Source organism: Acomys russatus, chromosome 4 (assembly GCF_903995435.1).
Source record: "Acomys russatus chromosome 4, mAcoRus1.1, whole genome shotgun sequence".
In the NCBI taxonomy this organism is placed as follows: Eukaryota; Metazoa; Chordata; class Mammalia; order Rodentia; family Muridae; genus Acomys; species Acomys russatus.
In genome coordinates, this window is record NC_067140.1 from 23,171,445 (window position 1) to 23,199,071 (window position 27,627).

Sequence of the window (27,627 nt, forward strand, 5' to 3'; positions counted from 1 at the left end):
AGAAAAAGCAGTCTTGCAGTTCACCTGTCCCTACCTGACCCCCTCATAAGCCTAGTGATCAGGTGTCCACTTGATCCAATGTAGATTAGCCAATGAGAGGCAGTCATGTGGGTATATACCCTTGTATGTTGCTACTAAGTCTAGATGGTTGGACAAGCTCCCACATGTTAATATTAGTCACCTCAGGCACAGAGGAAAGCTCATTAACTTCTCTTTATAAATCTTTCATTGTTTGGTTTGTTTTAAGAAGCATGTTTTACTTTTTTAATTAAAAAAATCTAATAAAATAGGAAATGAATAAGTAATAGTAATAAACAGTGACCTCGGGCCACAGAGCCCTGCTCGAGGCTCCCTGAGCCCCAGTGCTTGGAGGGATAGCAGGGCTCTGAGCGAGGCCAGCTGGCGTTGTAGACACACTTAGGGGTCTTACAGTCTACAGAATCCTACCCTCCCAGAGGCCACCTGCCGCCTGCCACTCTGGCACACCCCTCTTAATAGTCACTAGGGACCCATGCCGGGTTCTTTGTATAGTTTCTGCCAGATTTGACTGGGGTTCTATAGAAGTGAGTATTGACCACAGGTAACTGTTGTTGCATGTGGACCATCCGGTTCTAGGTCTTTTCACCCTTCACATAGATCTCCTGTCATCCTGAGCAACATTCTTATCTATAAGATAGCAGTAATGGCACAGTGAATTTCAGCTCCTCCTGAGACTGTATCTATGTCTCTCATACCAAACCTCAGTCTGTCTCTTGCACTTTCCTCACAGGACCCCAACCAGTTGTCTCTCTCTCCACATAGGTCCCTTCACTGATGTTGTTACCACCAACCTAAAGCTTGGCAACCCAACAGATCGAAATGTGTGTTTTAAAGTGAAGACCACAGCACCACGCAGGTACTGCGTGCGGCCCAACAGTGGGGTCATCGATGCCGGGGCCTCTCTCAATGTGTCTGGTAAGTCCTCAGTGGGTGCTGAAGGCCTTAGAGCCACAGGGCCTTGTCAGAGCAGGCATGCTGAGAGCAGTACAGGAGGGTACAGACTCCACCTTTCCCATCCCACCCCTTACCTCCCTGGGGAAAAGCCTAGGTGGCTTATCACCTTTAGCTTTCCATAACTCATGTCTCTTTGTCTTAAGGCTTGCTTGCAGTTTCTATACCTTAGTAGCCAGAGCAAAAATAAAAGTGGTGACTTTAGATTTGGCTGTAGAGCAGGCACCTCTGTTCTTTAGGAATTAAATCTGCATGCTGACAAATAGGAAGGGGCTGAATAAACAATTTTACTTTGTGGGATAATGCTAAATAGAGCTATTTTCTTTAAGCTAAATGACTTCTGATGTTGCTTGTGTCATATGGCGGTTGAAGGTGCACTTTGCACACTGAAAGCTGAGGAGCTGGGGCTTGGAGGTGCACAGCAAGTTTGTGGGCCCTGTGTGTCCTGATGCCCCCTATCTCCATGAGGGTACATATATTTTCCAAAGCTCAACTTCTGAAAAGAGGCTGATAAAGGGCCCACACTGAGAACTGGGTTTCAGAATTAAGGAGGTATGAGTGATATGTTAGCGTTTAAACGAACCTAGAAACCGGGGAACTAGCAGCTCATTAGAACTCACGATGCTCAGAGGAGCTGTGGGGGAGTGTGTGTCCTTTAGACACCAGTGACTCAGTGTCCCCAGCGTCGGCATCGTTAGAGGCCACTTCTCATCTGGCCTTTTCCTTGATGGATTTTGATTGTGATACATTTGGCTATTCACTTGACACCTAAAAGAAAATGACTCACCTCTTTGGAAGATACAAGGTGTTTCATTATCTCAGACTCTGATTCCTCACCTCTGTTGGCGTCTCTCATTATGGAGCACCCACCCCAGCTCCCCCTGTGTGCTCCTCTCTGAGTCTGCAAGGCCTGGTTTGGACTCCTTGAATCAGATTTTTAGTCAGGAGCAGTTAGCTGGAAGCTAGCACTGACAGAAGGGTTCCCACTGCTGGGCTCCCCACACTCTATCATTTGCACTGTAAAGGATGCATCGTCTTATCTGTTCTGTGTCCATTTCGAGTCACAGAGCCGGTGTTTGACAGAGCCAGAGCTCTGTGACTGGCAGCTGGAAGGAGGGAGCGGTCAGGCTGTGATTTCTGGTTTCTCTGTTGTCTTAGGGTTTTGCCAAGATTAGGGCAGCTGGTTTCTTCTATCATGTCTCCCTTTTCTGTGGTGCCAGAGGGCCAGGCTTGTGTTGAACTGTCTAAGCCCTGCTCCTTTCTTTAACCCCCATCCCCCAATTTCCCTATCATTAACACATTTCAGAAAATTTGAGTTTACCAGCAGATGAAAATCACCAATTTTCATAGGAAACAAGCATACTGGTTTCCTGAGTAAAAGAATCTCAGCAGGTAGTTGTGTGGTGTAGGTGTGCCTTCAAACAGCACAGATGATTATATGACTTGTGTATGTGCGTGCCTATGTGTGTGGGTACATGTCTGCATGTATGTTTGTGTCTGAGTGTGTGTGTGCATGCGCATGTGCATGTGTGTCTTTCACCAGGAACAAGTCCTTTTCTGTATCAGGAATGTTCTGAGTGGCTCCTTGGCAAAGGCAGCTTTTGTGTTGTATTTTCCCTTTGCAGCTCAGAAAACGAGGAGCCAGCATGGATGTGCTCCATCCCTGCTATGAGTTCTCTGTCACATGACTCTTAGACAGCTTGGGTTAGAGGCAGATGTGCCTCCTATGATCAGTCCATGCTGCTGCCCTGGCCAGGTTAGGGGGTGGCTGCCCCAGGAGGAGTCTGAAATGTAATCCATCGTAGGGGATGGGGAGACAGGAGGAATGATTGAATCAAGAAACATGCTTGCAGCTTTCCCTTGCTGAGGGAGCATGAGAAGCCCCTGTCTGTTGGTGGTGGCCTAGGAGGGGCCAGGAGAGTGGCGCAGCCTACTCCACCATAGGTGCTAGGTGTCATGTTTTAGACACACACCTCTTGGGTGGGGATGTGGTATTCTTGTCCAGGTTTGTTTCTTCAAGGAGTGCAGGAACTCGATGAGCTAGGGCCCCTGGAGCAGGGAGGCGTACACACTGTCTTCAGTGTGCTCATGCCCACTTGTTGCTTTACACTGTCCACAGATGACCAGCTTTGAGGTTAGGAAACCTGGGTGTGAAGCCAAATCTGTTCTTGGGCCCATTGGCTGACATCTGCCAACCTGGTCACCCGTGCACATTCTAGTGTTGCCAGACTAGGGCAGAGACAAGCCGTGTACTGTTTGCATTACCTTAAACAAAGCAAAGGAATCCTATACATTTTTGTGAATGTGTGGCCCTCATGAATTCCTATAGAGCACATGTTTATGAGTGAATTTTCGGATGTAATTTACAAAATGGTTACTGACCATACAGTGAACTTAAAGTCTTCTCAGCATGGTACCGCTTAGCACCTGCAGCGCCACAGGGCACCTGGGAAGGCAGGGCTAGTGCATCTCTCATTTCCAAAGACCCTTGGGAGGTGCTAGCTATTAGACGAGGCTATAAATCATTTGCCGAGAGGATGAGGGGAGGAGGGGAAAGGAGTGAGAGTGAGGGGCTTGGGAATGGTGAGGTGAGGATCAGGCTGGCTTCACAGGCACTGTGTCTTGCATCTTGGCTTCAACAGGTGTCAGCGTTGATCCTCAGCCACACCCTGTGCTGCTCTGGCTGCCTTTCCAATGAGCCTGACCTTCAGGGCACCTTACTTGATGCTTCAAAAGCCCAGACTCTGGCCTGTCATGCTGTTGCCTTCAGAGCACAAGGAATCTGTGTGCAGGGGCTCCTTTCCTTACCCTAGGCAGTCCAGTCACAGCTGGATAGAGAGAGGCATAGCCTAAGGTTTTGTGTCACTGAAGTGTGACATGTGAACAGTCCCAGGTAGAGGTGCCCTGGGCCTTCCCTTAGTATTTATCATCTGGTTCCTGTGTCCCTTGAGCAGCCTGCTCCATGTAAGACACAGTGCAGCTAATAGTCACTCCCAGAGTGCCAGGGTTTAGGCTCATGCTCCCAATGAGCACCAGGTTTCCACACTGGGCCTCCACAAGTGGATCTGCACCTTGGCAGCACAGGCGTGTGGAGTTGAACCTGCAGGAGGGAAGCTGAGTTCCCGGAGGTGTGGACACATAGGGGGAAGACCCTTTTATCGCTTGGTGGTGGTGGTGGTGGTGGGGAGTAGTCTAGCTTCCCAGAGTTAGATATCTTTCTGTATGGTAGAGAAATATTTTTAAGGTATGTAATTTCTGAAGATGTCTTTGTAGAAGGCTGTTAGTGGTGGCAGATTGCATTTTTAATGCTATGGTTTAATAATGAGGGACTTTCCCATTAATATTCCAAGCTGTGTTTGCCAGCACGTAGAGCAGGTGAAGTGGTAGAATTATGGGCCCATCAAAAATACTTAGGCTTCTTGTAATATGACATTAAGTTAGTATTTGTATAACCTCTGTGAATTCTAATCCCATGAAGTGGCTAGCGGTTTCCTTGCAGTTCAGTTTTGCACGTTGCCTGCGCCTGTGCCAAGTGCTTTGTACATGGCGAGTCTCCATAGGGGGCATAGGCAGAATCACGTGAGACACCGGTGTTTAGCTACAGATTCACTTCCTTAGTGTGCCCTGGGATTGAAAATGGCTTAAAGCCAAACAGAGCTTGCCGAGTCTCCAAATCTGTATTTTAAACTGGAGCTTGGAGCAGAGAGGGCCATGTTGGTCTCTGACGGTCCCTTCTAGACTCTTTTTAGTCATGTTTAAACCATAAAGTTCTTCCAGTAAACTGCTGAGGACAGAACGGACACCAGCAGCCCCTGGGATGGAGATGTTGGTCAATTAATATAATTGGGTAGTATTGTGAATTGATAATAAGATGGTGTTGGCTCGGTGGAGGTGGATGTTACTGTTGACTGGCATTAGACCAGCCAGCTGTGGGCGGCAGCATTCAGGTGCTGAACCTCAAGGTAGTAGTGCACCCTAACCTGCTGACAAAGAAGTCTGGCATGTGTCTTCTGGTGTGGACAGAGGGGCTGCCATGGCTTTACCAGCAGTGGCCTTCTTGGATCCGACCCTTGCTTTGGAAGGCTCTGTTAAGTGAAGCTTATCAGCCTTCTAACTGCATGGTCTCCATGAGCCATGCTCACTGCTCCCAGCTAAGAGCAGCTGGTGCTGCTGCGTAAGATATGTCTTGATCTCACCAGGTTAGATTATGGGTTAAAATATTTTACCAACAAAAACTCAGCTTAATCATGCTTACAGCCTTTTAGAGCTTGCTGCAGGCTGCAGATTTCTTAGGAAGACTGTTCCCACCATTTATGAATATGAGCCAAGGGTAAGGCTCAGATACTTAGCTGAAAGGTACCTTTTGGCTCTTCAAGGTGAGCCAGAACTACAGTCCACAAAACACTAGATGGGGGCGCAGGGTGCACAGTTACCCTGAGAGGCCCTGAGAGAGGCCAGGCTGTGTTCTGCTGTTAGTTATGGTGTGGGTAGTCGTACTGAGAGAGCCTTCATGATGAAGGACTTGTGAGCCTTGGTGCTTGGCCTCTGCAGCCTATTGATGCCTCCCTTCTGTTGATCCTGAAGAAAGGGTGAGGTGTGCACTGTGGCCTCCACACAAACAAGTGGAATGAACTGAACGCATGAGCCAGAGGCCACCGAGAACACAGAGGCAGGTCAGCAAAGTTCTTAGAAGCAGGCAGAGTTAATTATTTATCTGCTCTGCTTGAGTAGTGGAGGCCCAGGAAGGTAGTCACAGTGGCTGGCCCCTGAAGGAAGTAATGAACTCTCTCATGGTGAGGGCCCAGGGTCAACTGCAAAGCCCACTCCTTTGTTTCGCTGTGTTGGTTGCCCTTAGCTGATAAGAAGCTCAGGTTTGTCTTTGTCTAAAAAGAGAGCAGTGGTGCTGCAGGTTGGTAGATAGATGGTGGTCTTCTGACATGTGAGCTACGACAGGTGGGCGCAGCCAGCAAGAAGTGGGTGGGAGGAAGAGCACATTGGCCGCTGGGGAGAGAGCAGAGAGGAGAGCCTTCTGGGTGAGGGCAGGCACATCTCTCCCTTGAGCATTTCTGAAGGGAGAATGCTATAGGGCATTGAAGTAAGGAAGGGAAGAGAGTGCACCCCACCAGCCAGTGGGGACGAATGCAGTGAGCACCTGAGTAAGTTCCACAAATGTCCAGCTTAGCTAGGGGAGTGGGTTGGCAGGAAGGTGCATGTGGGGTCTGTAGACAGTGGCTGTGGCTCTCAGAAAAGGGCGGCCCAGTTCTCCAGGAACAGCCTGACCCCTCCAGCAGATCCTGTTTAGTTGGCTCCTTTGCAATTCTGGTATATGCTGAAAATGACTGACCTCTTCTCTTTAAAGGGCTTGCTGGGATGAGTATGGTGAGAGACACCACAGGAATGAGGGTGGGTTTTGGGAACGGTGGAGAACATCGCTAAGTGTAGGACACAGGGCTTGGTGCACACCTGCTGGTTCAGAAACAGGTCTGTTGGCCTGCAAAGACCAGGGCATGTGAGGGAGGAGGCCCAGAGGGAGCCTCTGCTGTTGTTACAGGAGTTGTCAGTCTGAGTGCTGTGAGGGTTTGGGGGTTCTTCCTGGGTCTGGAAGGGATGCAAGGCCCTACTTGGTGGGAAAGAAATAGGGAGAGAGTTGGCAGGGCCCCTGGTTGGGAAGAAGAGAGTGAGTGAGTGGGGCCCAGAGTTGGTTGTGCCTGGCTGACCGTGGAGACAGACCTTCAGAGACTGAGCAGTGGTGCTGTTCAGACCGTCATTGTTTGCTCTGTCCCACTGTGGTGCACGTGAAAATTGCCTATGGCTGCCAGGCTTCCCGGAAGCAGCTTTTATGCTGCATTTAATGGGTCATCATTTTTTAAGCCAGGGTGTGTTTTCATTTGCCTGGTTTCTTCTCTTTTGAAGGAAGTCTGGCCTGATTGATCCAGTACCTCATGACCCGGAAGGCTCTTCACAAGGGTCCCACTCTGGTGTCTAATGCAGCAGGCTGTATGTCCCCAGCACTGTGGGTGAGGGGTGACTGGGCCCAGGTTGTCTCCTGGTAACAGGCTTCTTTTAATGTTCTGTCAGCAGATGTGTTCTGAAAGGAGGGACGGCTCACTTAGGGTTTTTATCATCAGTGTCTCTGGTATTTAAATGAAATAAATTAAGTTAATGGGAAGCTCTTCTATAGCCTGTCATGGAAAAAGTACATAATTTGTGCCGCAATTTGCAACGAACTAGCACTGACCAACATTTATTTATTCAGTCATGTTCTTATAAACTCTCAGCAGAAACGGGATTTGATATGAGACGGTGACAGCTGAGGAACAGGAGCTTGGCTATACGTGAAGGGCCGTGTGAAGCAGAGTGTGGGTACTAAGGTGTACTATCCACACAAAGGACAGCCAGTGGGAGGCAGGCAGCTGCTTCTCTACTCGGCTCTGCAATGGGGGGTGGGCAAGTCCCCACCTTCTTCCTAGAGCTTTCCAGAAGACCACTCCGCAGGCCCTGGTTCCCCTTCCTGGCCAGTGAGCGTTCTCTGGTCAGCCTCACCAGGTCCCTGGACATTGATGTGTGTTGACTCAGGAGGTGTAACCAGCCACCACTGGCCCTACTCTGTGTGCCTTGCCATCAGTGGTTTTCTGGGCTTTGCACTGTGGGGCTGAGCAGATAGGAAGCTGTAGCCCAGGAGTGGGGCTAGTGAAGGCTGGAGGCAGAGCTGAAGTGGGCCTTGAAGTGTGGTTGCTCAGAGCAGCCCAGGGCCTTGGGTTCCTCCGTCTGCAGTGGTTGCTCCTGTGCCTCCGGCAAGGCCTTAGTTAGCTCCTTTCTCTTTAGATTGTCTCAAGAAGAGCTGTCCACAGGCACTAGTCGGATCAGTTTTCCTTGGAAAGGGCCAAGAGGGCAGTGTACGTGCTAGCCATGCTCCTGTGTAGTCTCTGAGTTTCTTGTGCTACTGACAGTTGAAGACCCCAAAGAATGTGGGTCTTTGTGAGCTATAGTGATAGTTATTATATTAGACATTTTTAAATGACTAATTTCTTTAAAAATTAAAATCCATCAATTACATGTTAGTGATAATATTTTTATGAAAATAGCTAGTCTCAAGAAATTAAAAGGCTGGCATTGTTGACAGCTTCTGCAAATTTGACATCTTAATAGACTAGCTCTCACGTCCGCTTCACTCAGTGTGTGTGATGCTGTCTTGGTGGGTGTGTTACCCAGGCAGCATTAATAGCATCTGTAGACAGCTCTGTGGCTGACAAGCAGTATTTTCTTTGTTTTGCTTCATTGTTTTCCAGAGCTAGGGTTGACCCAGGCCTTGTACAAGCTATGTAGACCAGGCTGGCCTCAAGTTGAGATCCACCTGCCTCTGCCTCCAGAGTGCTAGGATTACAGGTCTGGGCCATCCTAGTGTGGGAATGTGACCCTGAGTCAGAGCCAGCTAGGAAGTGGAAGCCTTTTGTGGGGCCGACTGGGAGGGCAGGCCTGATGTCCTTTGAATGGAGAACAGGGATTATGAAGCAGACTACTGGGGTTTGAATGAATGTCTTTGGGAAGCAAGGAAAGTTAGCTGCAGAAAAGCAGGCCACAGAGTAGCAGCCCTTCCTGTCTCCCCCTCCCCCTCCCTTCCCGCAGACCTTGTCTCTTGGAGGATCCAGTGGGTAATGGTGGTGCTGAGAAGCAGAGCCCAGCTTCTGGCCCATGGAAACACTAGGCCCCCGTGGACTCTGCTCATGAATTTAGGTTTCAGGGAAGGTCACTAGGGGTGAAGCCTATTGAAGCTGTGCCGCGAGGAGTGTGTTGGGAAGCAACCCTGTGTAACAACAGGCTTTGGCCTGGGTCATCTCGGAAATGGGTCCAAGGAAGCGAGTAGGACCAGGAGACCCCCTCAATACAGCAGGTGCCCTGGGTGAGTGTTCTGGGTGGGGGAGGGGCCGGTGTTGGAATTGTTTTTTTCCTCTGTGGAAAATCCAGCTTATAAGCTGTCTCCAGAATTCTATTGGCAAAATCATATTTCAAGCCTTACCTTGATGAGCTGCGTGGGAAATGGGGTGGAGAGAAGCGAAAACCATCCTGAAACGATTTGAGTTATTCTGTCTTTCTTCTCAAAAGGATCATTTGGCAATGTTTTCTTGAGAAAAATAGGCCTTTGGTGTTTCTCCCATTTTATGTCTTCAGTAAGAGCTGTAAGACAGGTTAGGGCAGCTTTGTGGGAGAGCAGGACCAGTGTTTCAGAAATCAGGCACCCTGCTTCTAAACTCAGTCTGCGGTTCAGCTAGCACCTACTCTGTGCTAGCCAGACTGTGACAGGCCTCAGCTTCCTGGCCTTGTTGCTGACCTGCAGAATGGGGGATGGAAGGCTGTTTGTCCCCTCTGGCTCATGTCCTTCCTCAGGGTCCAGATGGGAGAGCTGGGACGTTGCTTTACTCCACAGGCTAAGTGTTAGCATGACAAATGACTCTGATAGCCACATTCTGACCCTCCTAATGAAATATTTTCTTTCTCAGTGATGTTACAGCCTTTCGATTATGATCCCAATGAGAAAAGTAAACACAAGTTTATGGTTCAGTCTATGTTTGCTCCGCCTGACACTTCTGATATGGAGGCCGTAGTAAGTACGAACACTTCTTCTTCTCTCCAGTCTGCTAGGGCAGCTGTGGCGGGTGCATGCCTTTCCGCTGTGGACAGGGCACCATGCTGTGAGGCATGCACTAGTCCCTGTGTGTCTTTCCTAACTTGGATGACTAGCTAGAATTGAACATTTTACATGGTGGTTTCTTCAATGAACTGAGCTTGCTTCAATTCTGTGCTCTCGTGGACCCCTACCTCCCTCTCCTGCACCACATGAGAGCGTGTTCTCCATTGTCTGGATGCTTCTTTCGTGTCTCCAGCCCCTCAAGCCCAGAAGGGCGTGTTTGTGTTGACGCTAAATGCCCCTCCTCCACACTGACGCTGCTTTCCTCTTTCACCTGGCTCCCGCCAGCATGGTTCTTCCTGTTCTTGGCTGAGGCTTGTTCACAGTAAACAGGTGCTCTGCATCTGAGCTGCACCTTGAGCTTCTTTGTTCTTCTATTTCCTTCATTTCTATCCCACCTCCCCCATGTGAGTACATTTAACAGTGTACCTAATTTTAGTAAAATTAAGATACCTTTGTTTTTATGAATAAGCAGTTATTTTATAGTATTGTTTTTTTCTGGAAGAAGAGAAATTAGAATGGCAGTTCTCTCCAAAGGTGGCTCTTTACCTACCTCAGGGAACTGATGAGGACCTGGATGCTGCCAGTTGATGTCACATCAGCAGTTGTTTCTGTTTCTGAGCTGTACCCCGGGGGACGTCTCCTGCCCCAGTGTCACCACTCAGTCTTTACTTTGGGCTTGGGAGAGCAGAACCAGCTGTTGGCAGTGGTGCCTGCCTTGGGGCAGAAAGGGAAGGTTAAGTCAAGTACTGATCTGGAGTGAAGACTGACCCTGGAGGCATATCTCTGCCCTTTTTTGCCTTGTGCTGTGCTAGTCTCTGTGATGAAGTGCACATGTGACAGGCACCAGAGGTGAACCTTCCACAGTCTGTGCCTTTGCTCTGGCTTCCACTGCTGTAGCTGGAAGGGTGGGTACTTGGCTGTCCTGTTCGGAGGCACCTTCCTTTACCAGTGCTGGGTCTGTCTTGAGTAGGCTTTGTTGATGAGGTTTTGGCCACTTGTGAATTGGGAACAAAAATGCAGCCCACAGGATTTTGAGGAGACTGTGCCCACGTCCCAAATGTCACCTGGGCAATTAGGGGTCCGGGTGTTGCAGGCTGATAAAGGGGCTTTTTCTTTCTCAGTGGGTTGTTTTTAATAACTGTTTTAAGTGTTTGGGTAGCACATTCTGTAGGGCACTGTGGACAAGCCTGCCTGAGTGAAAGCCAAGTTGGATGGAGGCAGCTGCTGGTTCTGCACCAGGCCTGACTGCTAGGAAAACCTGTGTTGCTCTTGAACTGACAGTGACAGCAAACAGAGCAGTGCCTGATTACCTTTGCCTCGATGGTCTCCTTGTGAACATTCTGCTACCTGAGCTGTCATGGGCTTCCTTGTGCTAGTTGTTGACTGTCCCTGAGCCCTGCAGAGGAGTACATTCTTCCCTGGCATCGGGCTGCATGCAGTCAGCACCGTGAACTAGTTATCAGGGGCCTAATGGAGATGATCCCACCCAGTGCTCTCTAGTGCTGCAGGTGGCCTCTGGCTGTTTCCACAGGGCCTTGGCTTTTGTGGCTCTAGGGTCCAGGTCAGTGGGCTTGGAGGGAAAGCCTTAAATCCAGGATCATCTGATTATTTCCTCATCATTGAATTTAGATTCAAATTTGGGGGTAAGAATGGCCCATACTTAGGTGGTGTTGTTGCCAGCTTGAGTGGTCAGCTCAGGTGTGGAAGCCTCACTTCCCTGTGGTTTGTAGGCAGTTCTCTGAGACTTCTTGAGCCATACTCATCACCACTCTGTCACCCTTACATGATTCTTTATGACTCACAGGTGGCCACATGATCATGGGCCTCGCATAGCGCAACAAACATGTGTTGGTGTCTTCCTATGTAGCTCAGTGCTCCCGGGTATCCTGTTAGTGGTGGTGTGCTATCCAATGCATTGACTGCTTGTGCCATAGCTGGGGTGGCAGTGCTCTGGTACCAGACAAACTGATTTCCCCAGCTGATATGCATGGCTGGGAGGGTGCGAATTGGGATCTCCCTTTTCTGAGTTGTCACCTTGCTAATCTACTGGCCTGTCATTTTCAACTCTCCCTGGATTCCCATCCTCCACATCTGAAAGGGCACATTAGCAAGGGGCATACCCCAGAAAAGCCCCTCACTGGTGGGTGGTGGCTTGGGCAGGGCCATCCTGATGTAGCCACGGAGGAGAGCGACTCTATGGTGGATGTGCCCACTGATGGTTGACAGGGTGGCACTAAATACTCAGTCCTGCAGCTCTGTAGGTAGTGTATGCCCTGCCAGTTTAATTCCAGTATCTTAAGGAGAGCTGGAATTGTCTTTAGAGGGAGGGCAACCTTGTTCAGCTATGCTCCCCCAGCCTCTGTTACCTGTGAAGCAGCAATGGGCAGACCCTAAGGAGGCAGGCAGCAGGACTGCAGGGTTTGCAAAGTGTGATAAATATGCAGGAGAGCTAGTGCATTTAATCTTGTCATGTTAAAAATATTGAAATCTCAGCAGACTTAAGTTCTTTATTTGATATACATCAGGGCTTTCTCATTAAGAGTATTTTTCTGAAATTGTCAGTTATAGGAGGAGAATTATTCTTCCAGCAGCTTGATAATACCCTGATTATTAAATTTAAATTGTTTTAGTGGAAGGAGGCAAAACCGGAAGACCTTATGGATTCAAAACTTAGATGTGTGTTTGAATTGCCAGCAGAAAACGCTAAACCAGTAAGTATGTCTCCAGTTAACAGTGATCGAATGTTGCAAGCTGATACTGATCTGCATGCCATCTCCGGTGAAACCAAGATTTAAGCTGGCAAATTATTTTCTTCCTTCTAATGTACGAAGGAAAAAATAAGCTGAAGTCAACGGATATGCAGGCTTTATAAAGTCCACCTTGGCGGGGAAGGCTTGGGGATGTGGCTAATGGAGACAGTTTATCCCTGAGAAGTACAACCTCTTGGCTCCTGTGTGGCAAAGTGGGGAAACCAAAATAGTATAATTTGCCTTTTTCCATGGTGCTTGGGCAGGTGATGAAGTCTCAGAGCATCTTTGCCAGTGTCCCCCTCAGCATCCACTCCCCTTCCCCTTTCCCCACGGACTCCTTCAGTACAAGTCTGCTTGAGAGACTCTCTTGGCTTTGGTGTCTTGCCATTTTGTATTAGATCAGCTTTTTTTTTTTTTTTAATACTGGGAGCAGCATCCTGTGCACTGTGGGGTGTTGAACCAGCCCTGCACTGTAGACACCAACAGTACTTCCAGTTTTTCATGTCAGCTGTGGTATACCCACTGGCCCATTGGGAGCCCTCCTTGCCCCTTGCTTCCCTGGCTGCCCCCTCTCTCCCTGTGCTGACTTCACCTGGGCCCTTACTGTGGACCAATGGAATGTAGGAGATGGCATCTCAAATACTGATGTACACTGGCCAGAAAAGTTGAAATTGTGTTAAGAAGTAAAAGCTGTGCGTGGTCTGCAGGCCCCTGCCAGTGATGGTGGGAGCTGGGAAGGAGAAGCGCTCTGTGGTGTTTCTTCCCGTGAGCTAACGAGCGCCAAGAATGCTGTTGATTGGGGTCAGAACAGTGTCATGTTTTCTTCAGCTCTGTAATCAGCTACTGCCGTCTTAGTTCTTTGAATGGAAAGAGAGTAGCATCCTGTTGCAGGAAAGTTAACATAGAAGCAGGGGACATGGATCCCAACCCCAGCCCCGTGATAAGTGGCCTGGGCTCTGCTTTCCAAGGTTCCCCTGCTATGCGGGGGTAGGGGATGTGGGGTGTGTGTGTGAAGGGGGTGGAGCTGGATGCCCACCCAGATTTCAGATTGCTACCCAGAATCTCAGGTGATTGATCATCCTGCGTGCTTCCTGCCCCTGCTTACTGAGGGTACACTGGTCCCTTTTACACAGGGGAACAGAGGAGTATGTGGCCTCCCCAGACAGACCGACTCGAAGCTTGTTTGCCCTCATCCCTGCTTGTAGGTAGCCCATGTGTAGCACTCACGGGGGACCCTCTACCTCCCCACCCCTATCCCTACCCCGAGTGGCCTGGGATTTTCAGCTCTCCTGCAAAGGTAATTTGCAGCTGATAATTCCTGAGCTTGCACAATTGCAGTATGCTAATTTTTGCATGGCAGGAATTTGATAGTGCAATATGCACGGCCCTTTTTCTCCTCCTTGAAGTATTAGCCTCAGCCCAACTTCATTATTTGCCCTTATTCATAATTTCTAGGGCCTGGTAGCTTTAGATTATCAAGATATTAGATAAAGTGATCCATTTAAAAAATAAATGTGACATTTTACAGTGCGGATGAAATGCTACCTCGTGTATTGTGTGCTGAGAACTACTTTGCATAAAATCCTTTCTTACATAGTTGGTGACACTTGGGCTTTCATTTATTTCTGAACAGCATGATGTAGAAATAAATAAAATTATACCCACAAGTGCATCCAAGACAGAAGCACCGGCAGCCACTAAGTCCCTGACGTCGTCTCTCGATGACACCGAAGTGAAGAAAGTGATGGAAGAATGCAAGCGGTTGCAGGGGGAGGTGCAGAGGCTGCGGGAAGAGAGCAGGCAGCTCAAGGTAACACACTTGTTGGGTACACTGGCCGCATAGGTGGGCACCGTGAAAGTCCCTGGACCTAGTGCGTTTGGTTGGTTTTTTGCATTTGTTACTTTTTCTTCCCAAGGGGACACATTTGCAAAGCTTTCTTCCAGCTCTCAAAAGGGTCTTTGGACTATACCTGCCAAACCGTTGTCTCCCTGAGGAAGCAAACCCAATCCCACCTCCATTGGTCTAAATTGAGCTGTTTCTTTGCTTATGCACTGTGAGATCCCACTGTGGCCCATCCCTGGGCCAAACTTGGCTGGAGACCAAATCCTGCCCTACTGTTTTACCTTGGGCAAGTGAGGTTTGAAGTCTAAGTGGGTCTGGGCAGTAGAACTCCTCAGGCTGCTGTATGGTGGTGAGGAGAAAGCACAGTGCTAGCCCGGTTAGGGTGGGTGGAGGTGCACAGGAGAAACCAAGGCTACAGCTCGGGGTACCCAGCTAGGCTGTGTCAGGCTGCACTGCAACAGGCCAGAGGTTCCCTTGGCCTAGCAGCCCGTGTTGCTGTCTATACAGTTTGCGTGAGGGCTGGTCCACTGCAGGCCTATTTGCTGAGTGTCTCTCTGCCTGACTTCTAGCTAGGGAGCTTTGAGTCTGTCTGCCTCAGATGTGGGTAAACCTGAACATCTGAGTATAGGAACTTTTGTTGCAACTTAAATTTTGAGACCTATTTGTTCTCAATCTTGATGACGCCACCCAAGCGTGTAATAGGTTCTCCTCTTTACCTGCTGTGGCAGCAGGTGCACATAACACACTCCCTTAAGCTGGCTCCCCCACTTCAGCTCTGAGGTGGATGTGCAAGACGGCAGCTTGGAAGCAGCCTGAGCATCAGAGGAGAGTTTCTCTTCAGAAGCAGAGTTCTGCACCATTTAAAGTGATCTATAGGTAGGGCTAGCGTCTATGTAAACCCAATAAAATAAGTGCTGGATTTCGCTGTGCCCATTTTTTTAAAGTTAATCGAACACTGTGGCTCATTCATCACTGTGCTGTGGTGCTGGCCTTACCTACGGGCAGAATGTGTGTGTGTATGTGTGTGTGTGTGTGTGTGTGTGTTTTATCCTGCCAGACAATGGATTCTGTTTATTGAGTTCTGCTGTGTGTCATGCTTAGTGGGCTCAGCTATGAGTAGGCTACCCTGGAGAGCTCCCAGTTAGTGGGGTTGAGGGAGAAAGGAGACAGTGATGGTTACAACCCATGTCTTTAGTGGGCCCATGGAGAGCTGCAGATCATCCGGCGACTGCACTTGGCAGATACGAAAGAATCAGAGGAAAAGGATGGAGAGTGTCACCAGTGTGGGAGGCTTCAGGGTGGGAGCAGCCTGGCGCTGGCCACAAGCATCAGTGGTGCCTAGGAAAAGGCAATGGGGGAACCTGCAGCCCTTCATCTGAGTTGGGGGGGGGGGTGGTGGTAAGTGGAAGACAGACCCTTCATTCCTTCCCGATCTTTGGGGCATGGTGAGTGTGCTCCGGCATCTGCCTGAAAGTGAAAAGCCAGTCAGAGGTATCTGTGGTAGATAAGTGAAGGTTTCCCTCCGCCTGCTATGGCAAAAGGTGGACATAGTGTGTCTACAATTCCAAGGCAGGTCTGACTCGGCGCTCTACGAAGACCTCTTAAGCACACAGCAGCCCTGCAGGTTATACAGGTCTCCCCTGGATAGATGGCTGAGATTTGTGTGGTGGGAAGTGCCTGAGATTGAGTTGACTGAACAAACTGCAGGTTCAAGACAGGGCAGAGGTGAGGCCAAAAAGGCTGCCTACCCCATGAAGAGATTTTCCTTAGTTCACAGGGAGCTGAGGGGTGGGTGTTAGAGAGCAAAAGACAGCTAGCAGCTCTGCCAGGAACACTGAGGCCAGGAGAGTCCTGGCAGTGCCTTCCTCTGTCGGCTCCCGTGTGTGTCTTTTTCAGCTTGGCTGAGCCATGAGCTGCTTTTGAAATGTGTCCTTGTGCCCCTAGGAAGAAGACGGGCTTCGGATGAGGAAGACGCTGCAGAGCAACAGCCCCATGGCAGCTCTGGCTGCCCCCGGGAAGGAGGAAGGTCTCAGCGCCCGACTGCTGGCTCTGGTGGTTTTGTTCTTTATCGTTGGGGTCATTATAGGGAAGGTAGCCTTGTAGAGGCCGCATGCGAGGGATGGCAGATTGGATTGATGGATCTACCACATCATGGGATTTAAATTTATCATAACCATGCGTAAAAAGAAATTAATGTATGATGACATCTCACAGGTCTTGCCTTTAAATACCCCTCCCCATGCACACACAAATGCACACACAAATATAGCATAATATAATGATCTTTTAGAAAGTTAAACGTATAGTAAACAGATGGGGAAAGAATGGTCTGTTGCTGAGATGCTGTGATCAGCCACAGTGGCATATTGTAGCTGTCACCTTAGACTTGGGTGGGCCTTGACACATGTTGCTAGATCACCTCTCTTAAAGCGAGAAGCTCTTCCTCACATGTTGGGGCTAGTCTGTGGGAGCCGGAGTCCTGAAGGTGGGGTGTGCTGTCCTCTCACACCCAGGCAGCCTCCCAGGCCTGCTGTTCTGTCTAAGCATCAGCTCCTCAGGCCTACAGAAGTACAGAAGCTGGAACGCATTGAACAGTGGCCATATCTTTTGTACCTGTAGGTCATGAGAGAGAGAGGGACACGAGTAGATTGACTGACCCAACACTTGGAAATCCAAGTCTGTGCTCTGTTCTCTTATAGGGACCAAGCTAAATTACTGTTGGTTCGTGTAGTGAAAGTGAGATGTTAATCAGAGATGTGTAATGCATATTTAACTTATTTAATGTATTTCATCTCATGTGTTCCTACTGTCACCAGAGTACAGGCAGTGCTGCAGCCCGCATGTCATGCGTGCTACAGGCCACCAGTGAGGGGCTGCTGCCATGTGCGCACTGTGTCTCTGTGTCTGGAGGTCTGAGGGATGGGGAGGGTCTGAGTCAGGAGACGGCTGCCAGGAAGTGTTTTGTTGTAGGTCGGTAACAGCTGCCCTGAGGCAGTCAGCTCTGGATTACCCGGCCTTCTGGACTGTTCTTTCTCCATTCTCCCTACTGCTCATCCTTCAGAGCACAGGCCAGTGCTGACTGGCTGGCCTTCTCAGGATGAATGAGTCAGGCTGCAGAGGGCGAGGGGCACAGAGGTCGTGGGGAGAGCTCCTGAGCAAATCCATCTGCTGCTGATGAAGAGTCTTGACTGTGAATTAATTCATGCCGTAAAAGACCGATCCAGTTCTGCTCAACTATGTAGCATCTTAAAGGAAGAGATTAAAATAAAGCCCCAAATTAAGAGTCCTTTTGTCATTTTGTCACATTTGCTGTGTGTGGGATTATTATTATCAATCATCGTTAGTGTGCTATGGAAGGTTGATTTTAAAATGAGCTCTATCAGTGGGAAACACATGTTTAATGATTTGATTCTACACACATCTGTGTACACACATACACACATATATTACTATTACTTTTATTATTATATTTTTGGTTGGCTTCAGCTAACAGCACAGAAAATAAAGCTGCTGCCATCTCAGACCCGCTGTCCTTTCCCTTCCATGACCTTGGCCCTTCAGTGACAGGCCTGGACACCTGGAGCCACACTGCTGCCGTGCCTGACTTGCCATCTGGAACCCTGAGCCGGGTGCGACGGGCGTCTGGGCGGTAAGCAGCCCCAGGGGCTCTCAGGGAATGAATGCTGAGCAGCCCTGTCCTCCCCCTTCATAAGTCAGTTACTGGATCCTTCCTTTTACCTGAGAAATGGAGGGTAAAAATTGAGCCGAGAGTGCTGACCTTTTGCCACCTGGCTTTCCACAGTGGACTGAGGTTTGACAGTCACAAGTGTTGCCGGTAACCCTTGTGCAGCCTTTTCCAGGCTTTGAGAATGGAGTAACTCAGGGCCTCCAGCAGGACGTGGGGTGCCATCTAGCTCTCTAACAACCGAGCCAGGGTCTGCAAGTGTTAAGGGGTGTCTGTGTGTGCCACAAAAGCCGTTGAGAAGCATAGCCAGCTGCCGAGATTAAAGCGTGTCTGGGAGCTGCCGCGGCTTGAGCCGAGGATGGTGATTGTGTGTGTTGAGAATGACTTAGTAGGCCAGAGGTTGAAGGCACTTTTGCTGCTGCCGCAGCAGCAACAACAAGAAGAACAAAACCTCCAGATACAAAGACCCTTGTCTATCCAGGCCTTAGAAACCCTTCTTGGAGAGATGACAGGCTGAGCATGGTAGTGCCTGGGGCTTCTTGACTCAGGTTAGCACGGCGGAGTGGGTAATTCTCTGAGTCACCCCAGCCAGTAAAGAATGTGCTGGAAGAGAGGTGTTGGCAGGAAGAATACTTACATGTGGGGCTCTGAAGAGAGTTGTACACGCTAGGGGTGTCTTTTCTGAATATTTCAGAGTAAACAAAACCTGAGTAAGACAAAGAGAAAGTGAGCGTGGCTCTGTCTCAGAAATCTGTTCTCTCCAGAGAAGACTGTCAGATGCTCTGAAAGGTATAAAGCTGGACCCTGCTATGGCAGCAGCCTGGGCAAGTCTTCCATGTCCTGGGCCCACTGCCCCCTGCTCACTGGCTGTGCTGGCTTCGGAAGCATCAACCACAGTACTCACAGATGAACACAAGGGCAGAGTCCCATCAACTGCTATTGATTGGATTTCTAAGTTGATAATTTAAGCTTGGAAAGATACAGAGCACCTCTTAGACAGCAGGCGCTATTATCTGTCGGTTGGAAGCCCTGGCTTTAATTTTTTTCTTCTCCTAGTTTGCATGTTTTCCCTCTCTGGTCTTTTAAACTGCTGGCACCAGCAGTAATAAATACTGATAAAATCAAAATTGATTTTTACCAGTGGACAGTTTATGCCTAGAGAGGCGGCTTATACCTACGCAACACAGAAGGGGGAATGAAGAACCTCCAGTGAGCCGTGAAAACCTAACTGCTTTCAAACAAATCCTAGGAACAGCATTGCTGTGTGAAGATAGCAGTGCCCAGCCTGCAGGCTCTGTTGAGTCAGACAGAGCTGAGTGCAGTGAGAGCTCAGAGCTAAATAACCCTTCAGATTAACTTGAAAACAAGTCTGTGTGTGCACGAGTGTGTTTGTGTGTAGCATATGCGCCGTATGTAAGTAGCTTGACGGTTCCCAAATGGTGCCTGTGTTTTTTTTTTTTTTTTTCACACAAATCTTGGTTGTTTTCAAACTCAGAGTCCATGCCAAAATGCAGTGTCATTTGTCATTTTTCAGCTCCTCAAAATTAACTGGCCCAAGTGCAAATTTCTAGTTACGGTTTGCAAAATCCTAATTGTAAGGGCAAGATGGAGGCACAGGGGAGTTGGTCCCATGATGTAGGTCATCCTGTATAAGACATTCTCCGGGATAAAGGCCCGCATCCCCTTGCTTACAGTGGTAGCCATGTCTCCTGTGGAGCCTGTCTGCTGTGAGGAAGGGATGAGTAAAATTTTGCAAGTACCTGGAAGGCACTAGACTCATCCTAATTACACTTGGCCATGTTTGCTGTTACTGAGAATGAATGCTTTTCAAAGTCAAGCAGAAATGCAATTGTGTTTCAAAGTGCCCTGCAGAGCGTAGATGGATGGGAGCCGTTTGCAGCACAGCAAGGCCCTGCCACCGCTCTCTGGGATCATGGCCGGCTGGCTCCCTCGGGCCTCCCTGGCCTGATTGGATGTGGAGAAGGCCCTCTCCCTCCTCAGACAGCTACCACCACAGGAACAGTTGTCAATGCCATCCTGGCTGCAGAGCTCCTCCACAAAACCTCACACTAGGCTCTGCCCTGTGCGCAGGGAAATGACAGCTCCCGTGCGTTAAGGTGGGCAGCCTTTTAGTCTGTGTGTACATTCTAAGGCGGTGCGTGCTTGAGATCTGCGGATCAAAAGGGGGGACAAGGTGGCGGGAGGTATTTGCTGCCGGGCACTTTAGCTTACTTGCGGTGTCATGTCTACCACTCTGACCCAGTGTTCCAGGCTGAGCAGGAAGAGCCAGGGCTCTGGTGTGGCCTGAACATATCCCACATGATAAATGCATGTGGCTGTTTTCATTTCTCTCACTGCATATGTGCCTGGGGAATTATGGGAGCTTTAGAAAGAAAATTACCACTGTCTCTCAGCGAGGTGAGGCTGCCCTGTCTGGAGGCTGCTCATAACTTGTCAATTAACTGTGAATAAGAGAAGTTCATTAAAATTGGCATTATAGAAATGGTCTAGTGGGGTTTGAAAGCAGCTGAGCTCATGGTGTCTGGGCTCTCTCTGAACCTGAGGAAAAGAAACACATGAGCAAGTGACAGACGACCGTAACAGGAGCATCGAGTGCAGGCAGCCTGGACACTGGGAGTGCATTGCCACCTGCCTCCCAGGCCTCCGGTGGTCACACTAGGCTCAGCCACTAAGAGTATTTGCTACTTGGGATGAACAAGGGAACCAGAGCCCTAAGGGTGGGGACAGGAGCCGGTTCCACAGCACAGTGTTTGCAGTTTCCGCCCCAGTTCATTTATTCCCATTACAGAGCTATGTGTAAAAATGTCAAAGGCACAGCACACATGAACATCTGTGATTGTGTTTAAGAGAGATACGGGAAGGTGGAGGAAAGGTGGTTTGATGAATATAATAATTGCCTTAGGTTTTTTCCCCCCTTAATGGGGTTAATTTATTAGGATATGTGTGCTTCTGCTCTGTAGAAGAGGAAGGGAAAAGTAGCAACAAAAACATATCTGTTATCCAACTTGCCACAGAAATGTGCAGCTATAATACCTTGGAGTGTTGCCACGGTGTGGCTCACGCTGACGAAAAAAGATGTCAGTGGGAAGAAGACTGCTGCAGTGAGGTGCTGGCGCTTGGCTTGAACCAGGACGCACTGGGCCTGTAACCGTGCCCTGGTATAGTTGCTGTGTTGCAGTGAGGGGCTGATGCAGGCTTAATCATCTAGCTAATGGATGTGGTGCTCTGCCTGCCTGCATCCTGATGAGCCTCAGGAGCCGGCCGGCAGGGCCTTTGCATGGTGGAGCTGCAGCCGCAGTTCCGTTTCCCTGATGCTCAAAAGCCATGTCTAGCCAAAATAAAACATTACCTGTTACTTTCTGTCTCCCTTCAAAAGACACCAAGTATAGGAGACAAATCAGATCTTTTAACACAGTCTCATTAAGTCTCCCTGCTAACAAGAAAGCAGAGCTTCTGTGACTTAGGAAGATGGTGAATTAGTGTGCATGCTCCACACGTCGGCTTGCCAGCTCTCCCTGTAACACAGAAAGGCCCTCCATGTTTTCTTATGGCCCGGCTGCCTGCATTCCCATCTCTCTGCTTTTTAGAAGTAAACTAAACTCAGCTGCTAGTCCTCTGGTGCAGCATTTATTTATGTCTTTTCTTAAAAGCCCTTTCTCTTTGAGTCTCGTATATGGCTTCATAGGTCAGAATTTATTGTCTGTGATAGCGAAACCATGTGTACAAACTGCCTTCTGTTCACGATCCGTGTAGCAGACGTTTCTAAAGCGGGTTCTTTATTTTCCACGGTGGGTGAGAGGCTGAGAAACTCATCAGCAGGAGTCATTGGGCGTTTGTGTGTCTCACTGGTAAGCTGCCTAAGAGTTGTGTTCTTATGTAGAAAAATGTAAAATGCATTGGGCCTTATTTTTGTGGCTGGTGTTTCTTTTGTTCTGTTTTGTCTTTTGAATAAAATATATGAACTGCTGGCATTTAGAACTTCCTGTAATAAACACGAGATAATGTTCCCATCACTGTTCCCTCCCTCCCCGTCTGAGGAGAGAAACCGGTCCTATCCGGCTTCACATCCTCTCATCTCAAAGATCTATGCAGCCTGTGACTGTGTGTTGATTGTGACTTCAGTATACACCAGCATCTTAGGGGCTGAGTATCTCAAGAGATGTTTTAGAATGCTGCTGTCTTCACAACCTCTCCTTCATGCATTTAAGCCGTATTTCCTGTTCTGACGTGGAACTCATTCACAAAATCAAAGCAGGAAAGGACTCTTCAACGTCATGTGCTTCCGTTATCTGGTGTGTGATAAATCCACAGTTTTGTGGATGACTGTACATTTCCCAGAGGGAAGGAGACGTATTTCTACACCGTCCAGACCCAAAGAGCCATTCAGCAAGAGTTTCCACATGTTGTGTGTTGGTCTGATGGAACCTGCCCTGCCGAGGTATAAACTTCCGTACGAGCTGTCTCCACATAATGTTCAATAAATTCTGTGCTGTGAATATATTTACATGATGATTTTGTGTAAATTTATTTTGAATGGATGGCTTGAAAGTGGTGTGCTGCAGAGAATGTACCGAGAGCCGTTGCTGACACTCGCCCTGCTGCTTACGGGGAGGGGCTCGGATTAGATGAGAACCATAGGCCCTTGCACCAGAACCCGGATTTAAAGATAGTTTAGATTATCGTCCTCATTTTGCCTCTGAGGAACTCACCAGGGCCAGGGTGCCTCTCCTCATGGGGTCCTCTGCATCCTCGGATCTTACTGGTGGTGGAGGCAGGGGTCACTGCCTCTGTCTTAAATCCTGACAGTTCTGTTTCACGGTGTTAAGTGAAAGTATTCACCAAGACAGGTTTAACCTCTTCCGGAAAAGCAAAGATGTCATACAAGACCAGAGGACACAGTGCCAAGCTAGTTCTCCACTAGCCGCCTTCCTCTGGAGGCAGTGTAAGATTTTCCCCCTGCCCAGCCGTGCAGCTGGCCTCTTAGAAATTGTGTCACAGCATTGCTTTTGTTACATGGTACTTTCTCTGTCCAGTGCACCTGGAGCTCAGCCAGCTGAGATGTTTTGAAGCGACTTCTGCTCTTGCTGCCATGCATAGCTGTACAAATGAGCCCTGGCATCATGGGATTGACCCCTAGAAGGTAAACGGACAAGGACTTCTGCATTTTGAAGTGGAGCAGCTCGTCCCACTTCTCCAGGCTAGCACCGCTGTCTCACTCCTGAGCCACTTTGTCCCTTCAGTGGCAGGTCACCCTCTTATTCTAGCCTTTGCTCATCTGAAAAGTGCACATAGGTTTTGCTGTCATAACCCGACAGTGGCTGGTTGTCACCAACCAGGCGGGTTCACGCTGTCTGGCAGACACATATGCGCATGCAAATTAGGACACAGGTTAATACAGCTGTGCATATGCCTCTCTGTACATGTGTCCTGGGTTGTTGTTGTTTTTGTTTGTTTTTTCTTTTTTTCCCCCTGCAGTGAGCAGCTGTGCCATGAGTAAACAATACTTGAAAGCCCATGAGGACCTAAGGTAAAGCCAGGTTGAGGGAGGAGAATAGATGCCAACTGCATAGGGTAGCAGCACTGCCTTACAGAAGGGATGCAGGGTTGCAGGGATGCTTGTGCTTGCAGAAATGGCTATTCCCTATTCTGCAGCCAAGGGCCTAGAAGGGTGACCCTTCTCCCCCCTCTTCATTCCCTCCTCCTCCTCTTCCTCTCCCCCCCCATCCATGGTGATGCTCAGTGGACCTCTACTTGTACCCACAATTTGATGACTGTACTGGTCCAAGCATATGTCCCCCAAATCCTTTTGAGTCTTTCTCCCCATGGTGTTCACTAAGGTTGCAAATCAAAGGGAGACTCACATCCCTGCTGCTTGTGGGGGGCTGAAGAATGAGGGGGGCCCCTGATGGCCAGGATGGGAGCTTGGGGGTAGAGCTAGCCTGCAGACTTCCAGGGTCTTCTGTTAGTGCATTAGGGGATGAAGCTGCCCTCTGTGAACTTGCCAGGTGCTATAATGGTAGGGGGGGTGCCCATCAGACTCTGAAAATACCCCAGAATTGCACTTAAATCCGAGCTTTCTTTTTTCAAGTAGAACTTCTGTTTCTGTTTTCTCAGCAACATTTGACCACTAAAATCACTTCAAAGAAGAAAAGAAAGAGTAAAAATTTGAAGAAACACAAAATCCGTGCTTACAGACTTTGAAAAATGGACCTTTTTGCTACTTCAAAAACGTTAAGAAAATGTGTAGGAAGGCAGGAGGCTTTCAAAGCCAAGTCCCACTGTGTTTTTACCCTCCCTGTGGTCATGTGCTGCTCTGAAGAGTGGCTCCTGACCAGGAGAATTGTTTCCATCGGTAATGATAAAACCAGCCACCAATACTAAGCCAGCCAATGTGTGAGGAAAGGGCTGGTGGCCCAGGGCCAAGCCCCTGTCATCAGCCCATTTTCCCTTTCTCCTGTGTTTCCCATAAACTCAGGGTGGAGCCTGAGTCCCATTTGCAGATTGTCCTATGTTCTCGTCCCCTGGTAGCCATGTTCTTTCTCTGCAGAGCACAAGTCCACGGTGTGGCTTCCTCAAAGCATTCAAAATCCCTCTCATCAGGACCTGCCCTTTCCCTCATTAGAAGCCACTGGGGCTACGCATACATGTGTGGGTAGCTATGTAGGTGTGTGATTGCCTTTGGATTATGCCAATGCCTTCTGTGTGTACAATACAAACAGCTGATGTTTCCTGGTGACCTCGCAATGAAAATCAGCAGGTGGCATCACCTGGGCTTCCAGTTCCAGCTATCATACATACATGCCTGGCTTTGGAATGCAGAGATTATCGATCGCTTTTCTTCTATGAAAGGGAAGGGGTTGGATAGTCTTCCCGCCCTGTCCCAAGCACAGCTTTCCTCCTCCTTCCTTTTAAAGGATTATGCCACAGACTTTGGCCGTATCGGTGTTGTCTTCGAGACTGAGCACTGATAGTGCTGCTGACAACTGTGCTTCGGACACGCTTCACCTTTTCCTCACAACCCACACTTTTCACTGGAGTCACGGAACCTGAGTATCTTTCTGGTTTAGGTTTCTGCATAGGGAATCTGGCACCAAACCTGAGCAGGTAAGTCTGCACTCACACACACTGACTTTCACTGGTGTCTTTTAGGGATCCCGCCCTGCCCCGCCCCCTCTGCTGGCAGCCACCCAGGTGCTTTATTTACCGTTGTTGTTATGTCTTCTTGGCTCCCTTATGAATTGGATCTTCTCTTTTTTAGGGCTCTATTTTCCTCTTCTGATTAGTTATGTCCTTATGGTATTTTTTTGAAAAATAAAATTGCAGCCCGGCAGTAGGGAATGCCTGTAATCCCAGCACTTGTGGGGCAGAAGCAGGCGGATCTCTTGAGTTCGAGGCCAGCCTGGTTTACAAAGCAAGTCTGACAGCCAAGGCTACACAGAGAAACCCTGTCTCGAAAAACCAAAAAGAAAGCAAGCAGAAAAAGGAAATTGCTTTATTCTAATTGACAGAAATGAAACCAGTGCCCGGCAAGTTCGAAGGAACACTCTCACACACTTCCCCAAGCCCCACGCTCCTCAGTGAGCTGCTGAACAGTTCTGCTTCTTGTTCTGAAGCCAGGAGCTTCATTTAATGGCTTCACACGTTCAGTATCAATTGCATTTTACTCATTTATGCAACACACACACACACAATGAATTGAAACTAGAAAAAAATAGTTTTAGAGCCCCTGTCATGACTCATGTGTCCTTTTGTCTACATTCCATTCTTCTTTATTATTAGCCCAGTGCTCTCCTTCCTGAATTGTGTACCATGTCCATACCTACACACATTTATATACATCTGTACAACTTAGGTTATGATTTATACATGAGGGAGAACATGCAGTTCTTTTCTTTCACCTTGTTTAATATGCTTTCCAGGTCCATACATTTCCCTGCAGGTTTCACAATTTCATTTTTCTTTACAGCTAAATAGCATTCCATTGTATATGTACACCATGTTTGTATCATCTGTTCTTCTGTTGGTGGACATCTAAGTTGGCTCCATGGTTTTGCTGTAGTAAATAGAGCAGCAATAAACATGGCTATGCAAATGTCCCCATGGTAGGATATGGAATTCTTTGGGTAAATGCCAAGGAGTGGAATAGCTAGGTCTTTCTTATTTTACTTCTTTTGTAAAAGCACATCCATTAGCAGGTCTTTGAGAAAGGCTTGTGTGGGACATAATTTTTCTGAGAAAAATACCTCAAACTGTCCCATTCTGTCCTCCCACTTGGTAATTGTGCTGGGTATAAAAGTGCCTGTGAAGATTCTGAAAACATCATTCTACTTCTAGCGGTCCCTTTAAAAATCTAATGTCACCCCAAACTTTGGTGTTTATTTCTGGGGAATTTTTCAACTTTAATTTACAATCTTTTGGCTTTTCTGCATTTTTGTTTGTTTGTTTGCTTGAGACAAGTCTCATTATATAGCCATGACTGGCCTAGAACTCTCTATATAGACCAGATTGGTATCAAAGTCACAGAGATCTACCTGCCTCTGCCTCATGCATGTGTAATTTTCAAGATTTCTTTCTTTCCAAGTTTGTATTTGTGAGCACTTCTTGAACACACACACACACACAAACACACACACACACCCCATTAGCTATATGTATATACATTTGAGTTTAGTGTGTGTGTGTGTGTGTGTGAGAGAGAGAGAGAGAGAGTGTTTCTCTGTTTCTGTATATGTGATATTGGGAATGATTTTTGGAGCTAGGGTCTCCTATGATCCAGGCTAATCTCCAGCTTTATTACCTGGCTAAGGCTGGCCATGCGCTCCTGCCCCTCCTGTCTCATCATCATATTTAGCAGATACAGATTACCCCCCTTTGTTAAATTGTTTTTTCCCGCCAAAGGAGCTGGGGAAGGTAGAAGTTTTTGTTTTCTGTGGTGCTAAGGGTTGAACATGGGACTTAGTGTGGTCTAGCAGACCTGTGCAGTATATAAAAGGTTAAAATCTTACATGTGCCACCTGGCAGCTTGCTCTTGGCCACTGCCTCTGTGGAAGCCAAGGACAGCAGGACACTGTGCACTCACCACTTAACACTAGGGTTTTATTCACAGCCCAAGTTTTTTTCAGTGTGATACCATGCTCCTGGCTGTCACTGAACTCAAAGATCCCCAGTTGAACTTTTACTTCCTCACTGGGTCAGGTAGGGCTTACTGGGTGCAGCTCCTTTTACACACTTAGAGGCACTGCAAAGATGCCCAGTGTTCAGCCCATCTGCTCTTCCATCTCCTGAGCTGGCCAGGCAGCCAGTTCTCTGAGCTCAGACCTGTGACACCTGAGTTTGCTTTTGAGCCTCACTCTGACCACAAGGTCTCCCGCCAGGGATGAGCGAAGTCTACCAGGCTCGGTCTTACCCCCAGTTTGCTAGCAACATTCTCTTCTCTGTTTCTGCTTAGCCCTGAAACTCTGTCCCTTGTAATTATTTCCCCATAATTTATAAGAACTTTATTTACGTCACAATTGGTTTTAAAAGACAAGGTGACCTCTGTCATGTGTTATTTTTTTTTCTTAATCTAAGAGATTTAAAAGATACCAAGGTATATGGGACTAAGAGGTATCTGTCGATCCCTAAATGCCTCTAGGAAGTGCCTCCGCAC

General features: G+C 48.4%; 1 protein-coding gene across 1 annotated transcript in view; it reads left to right on the plus strand.

Annotated features, from left to right (window-relative positions):
• The window catches only part of Vapb (VAMP associated protein B and C), a 35,368-nt gene extending 17,810 nt beyond the window's left edge, over positions 1 to 17,558 (plus strand). Inside the window, exons 2-6 of the mRNA XM_051143914.1 lie at positions 802 to 954; positions 9,489 to 9,592; positions 12,310 to 12,390; positions 14,063 to 14,239; positions 16,217 to 17,558. Coding sequence (XP_050999871.1) covers positions 802 to 954; positions 9,489 to 9,592; positions 12,310 to 12,390; positions 14,063 to 14,239; positions 16,217 to 16,375 — 674 coding nt within the window. The 3' untranslated portion in view covers positions 16,376 to 17,558. The remainder of the gene's footprint in view (positions 1 to 801; positions 955 to 9,488; positions 9,593 to 12,309; positions 12,391 to 14,062; positions 14,240 to 16,216) is intronic.
• The last annotated feature ends 10,069 nt before the right edge of the window (positions 17,559 to 27,627 follow it).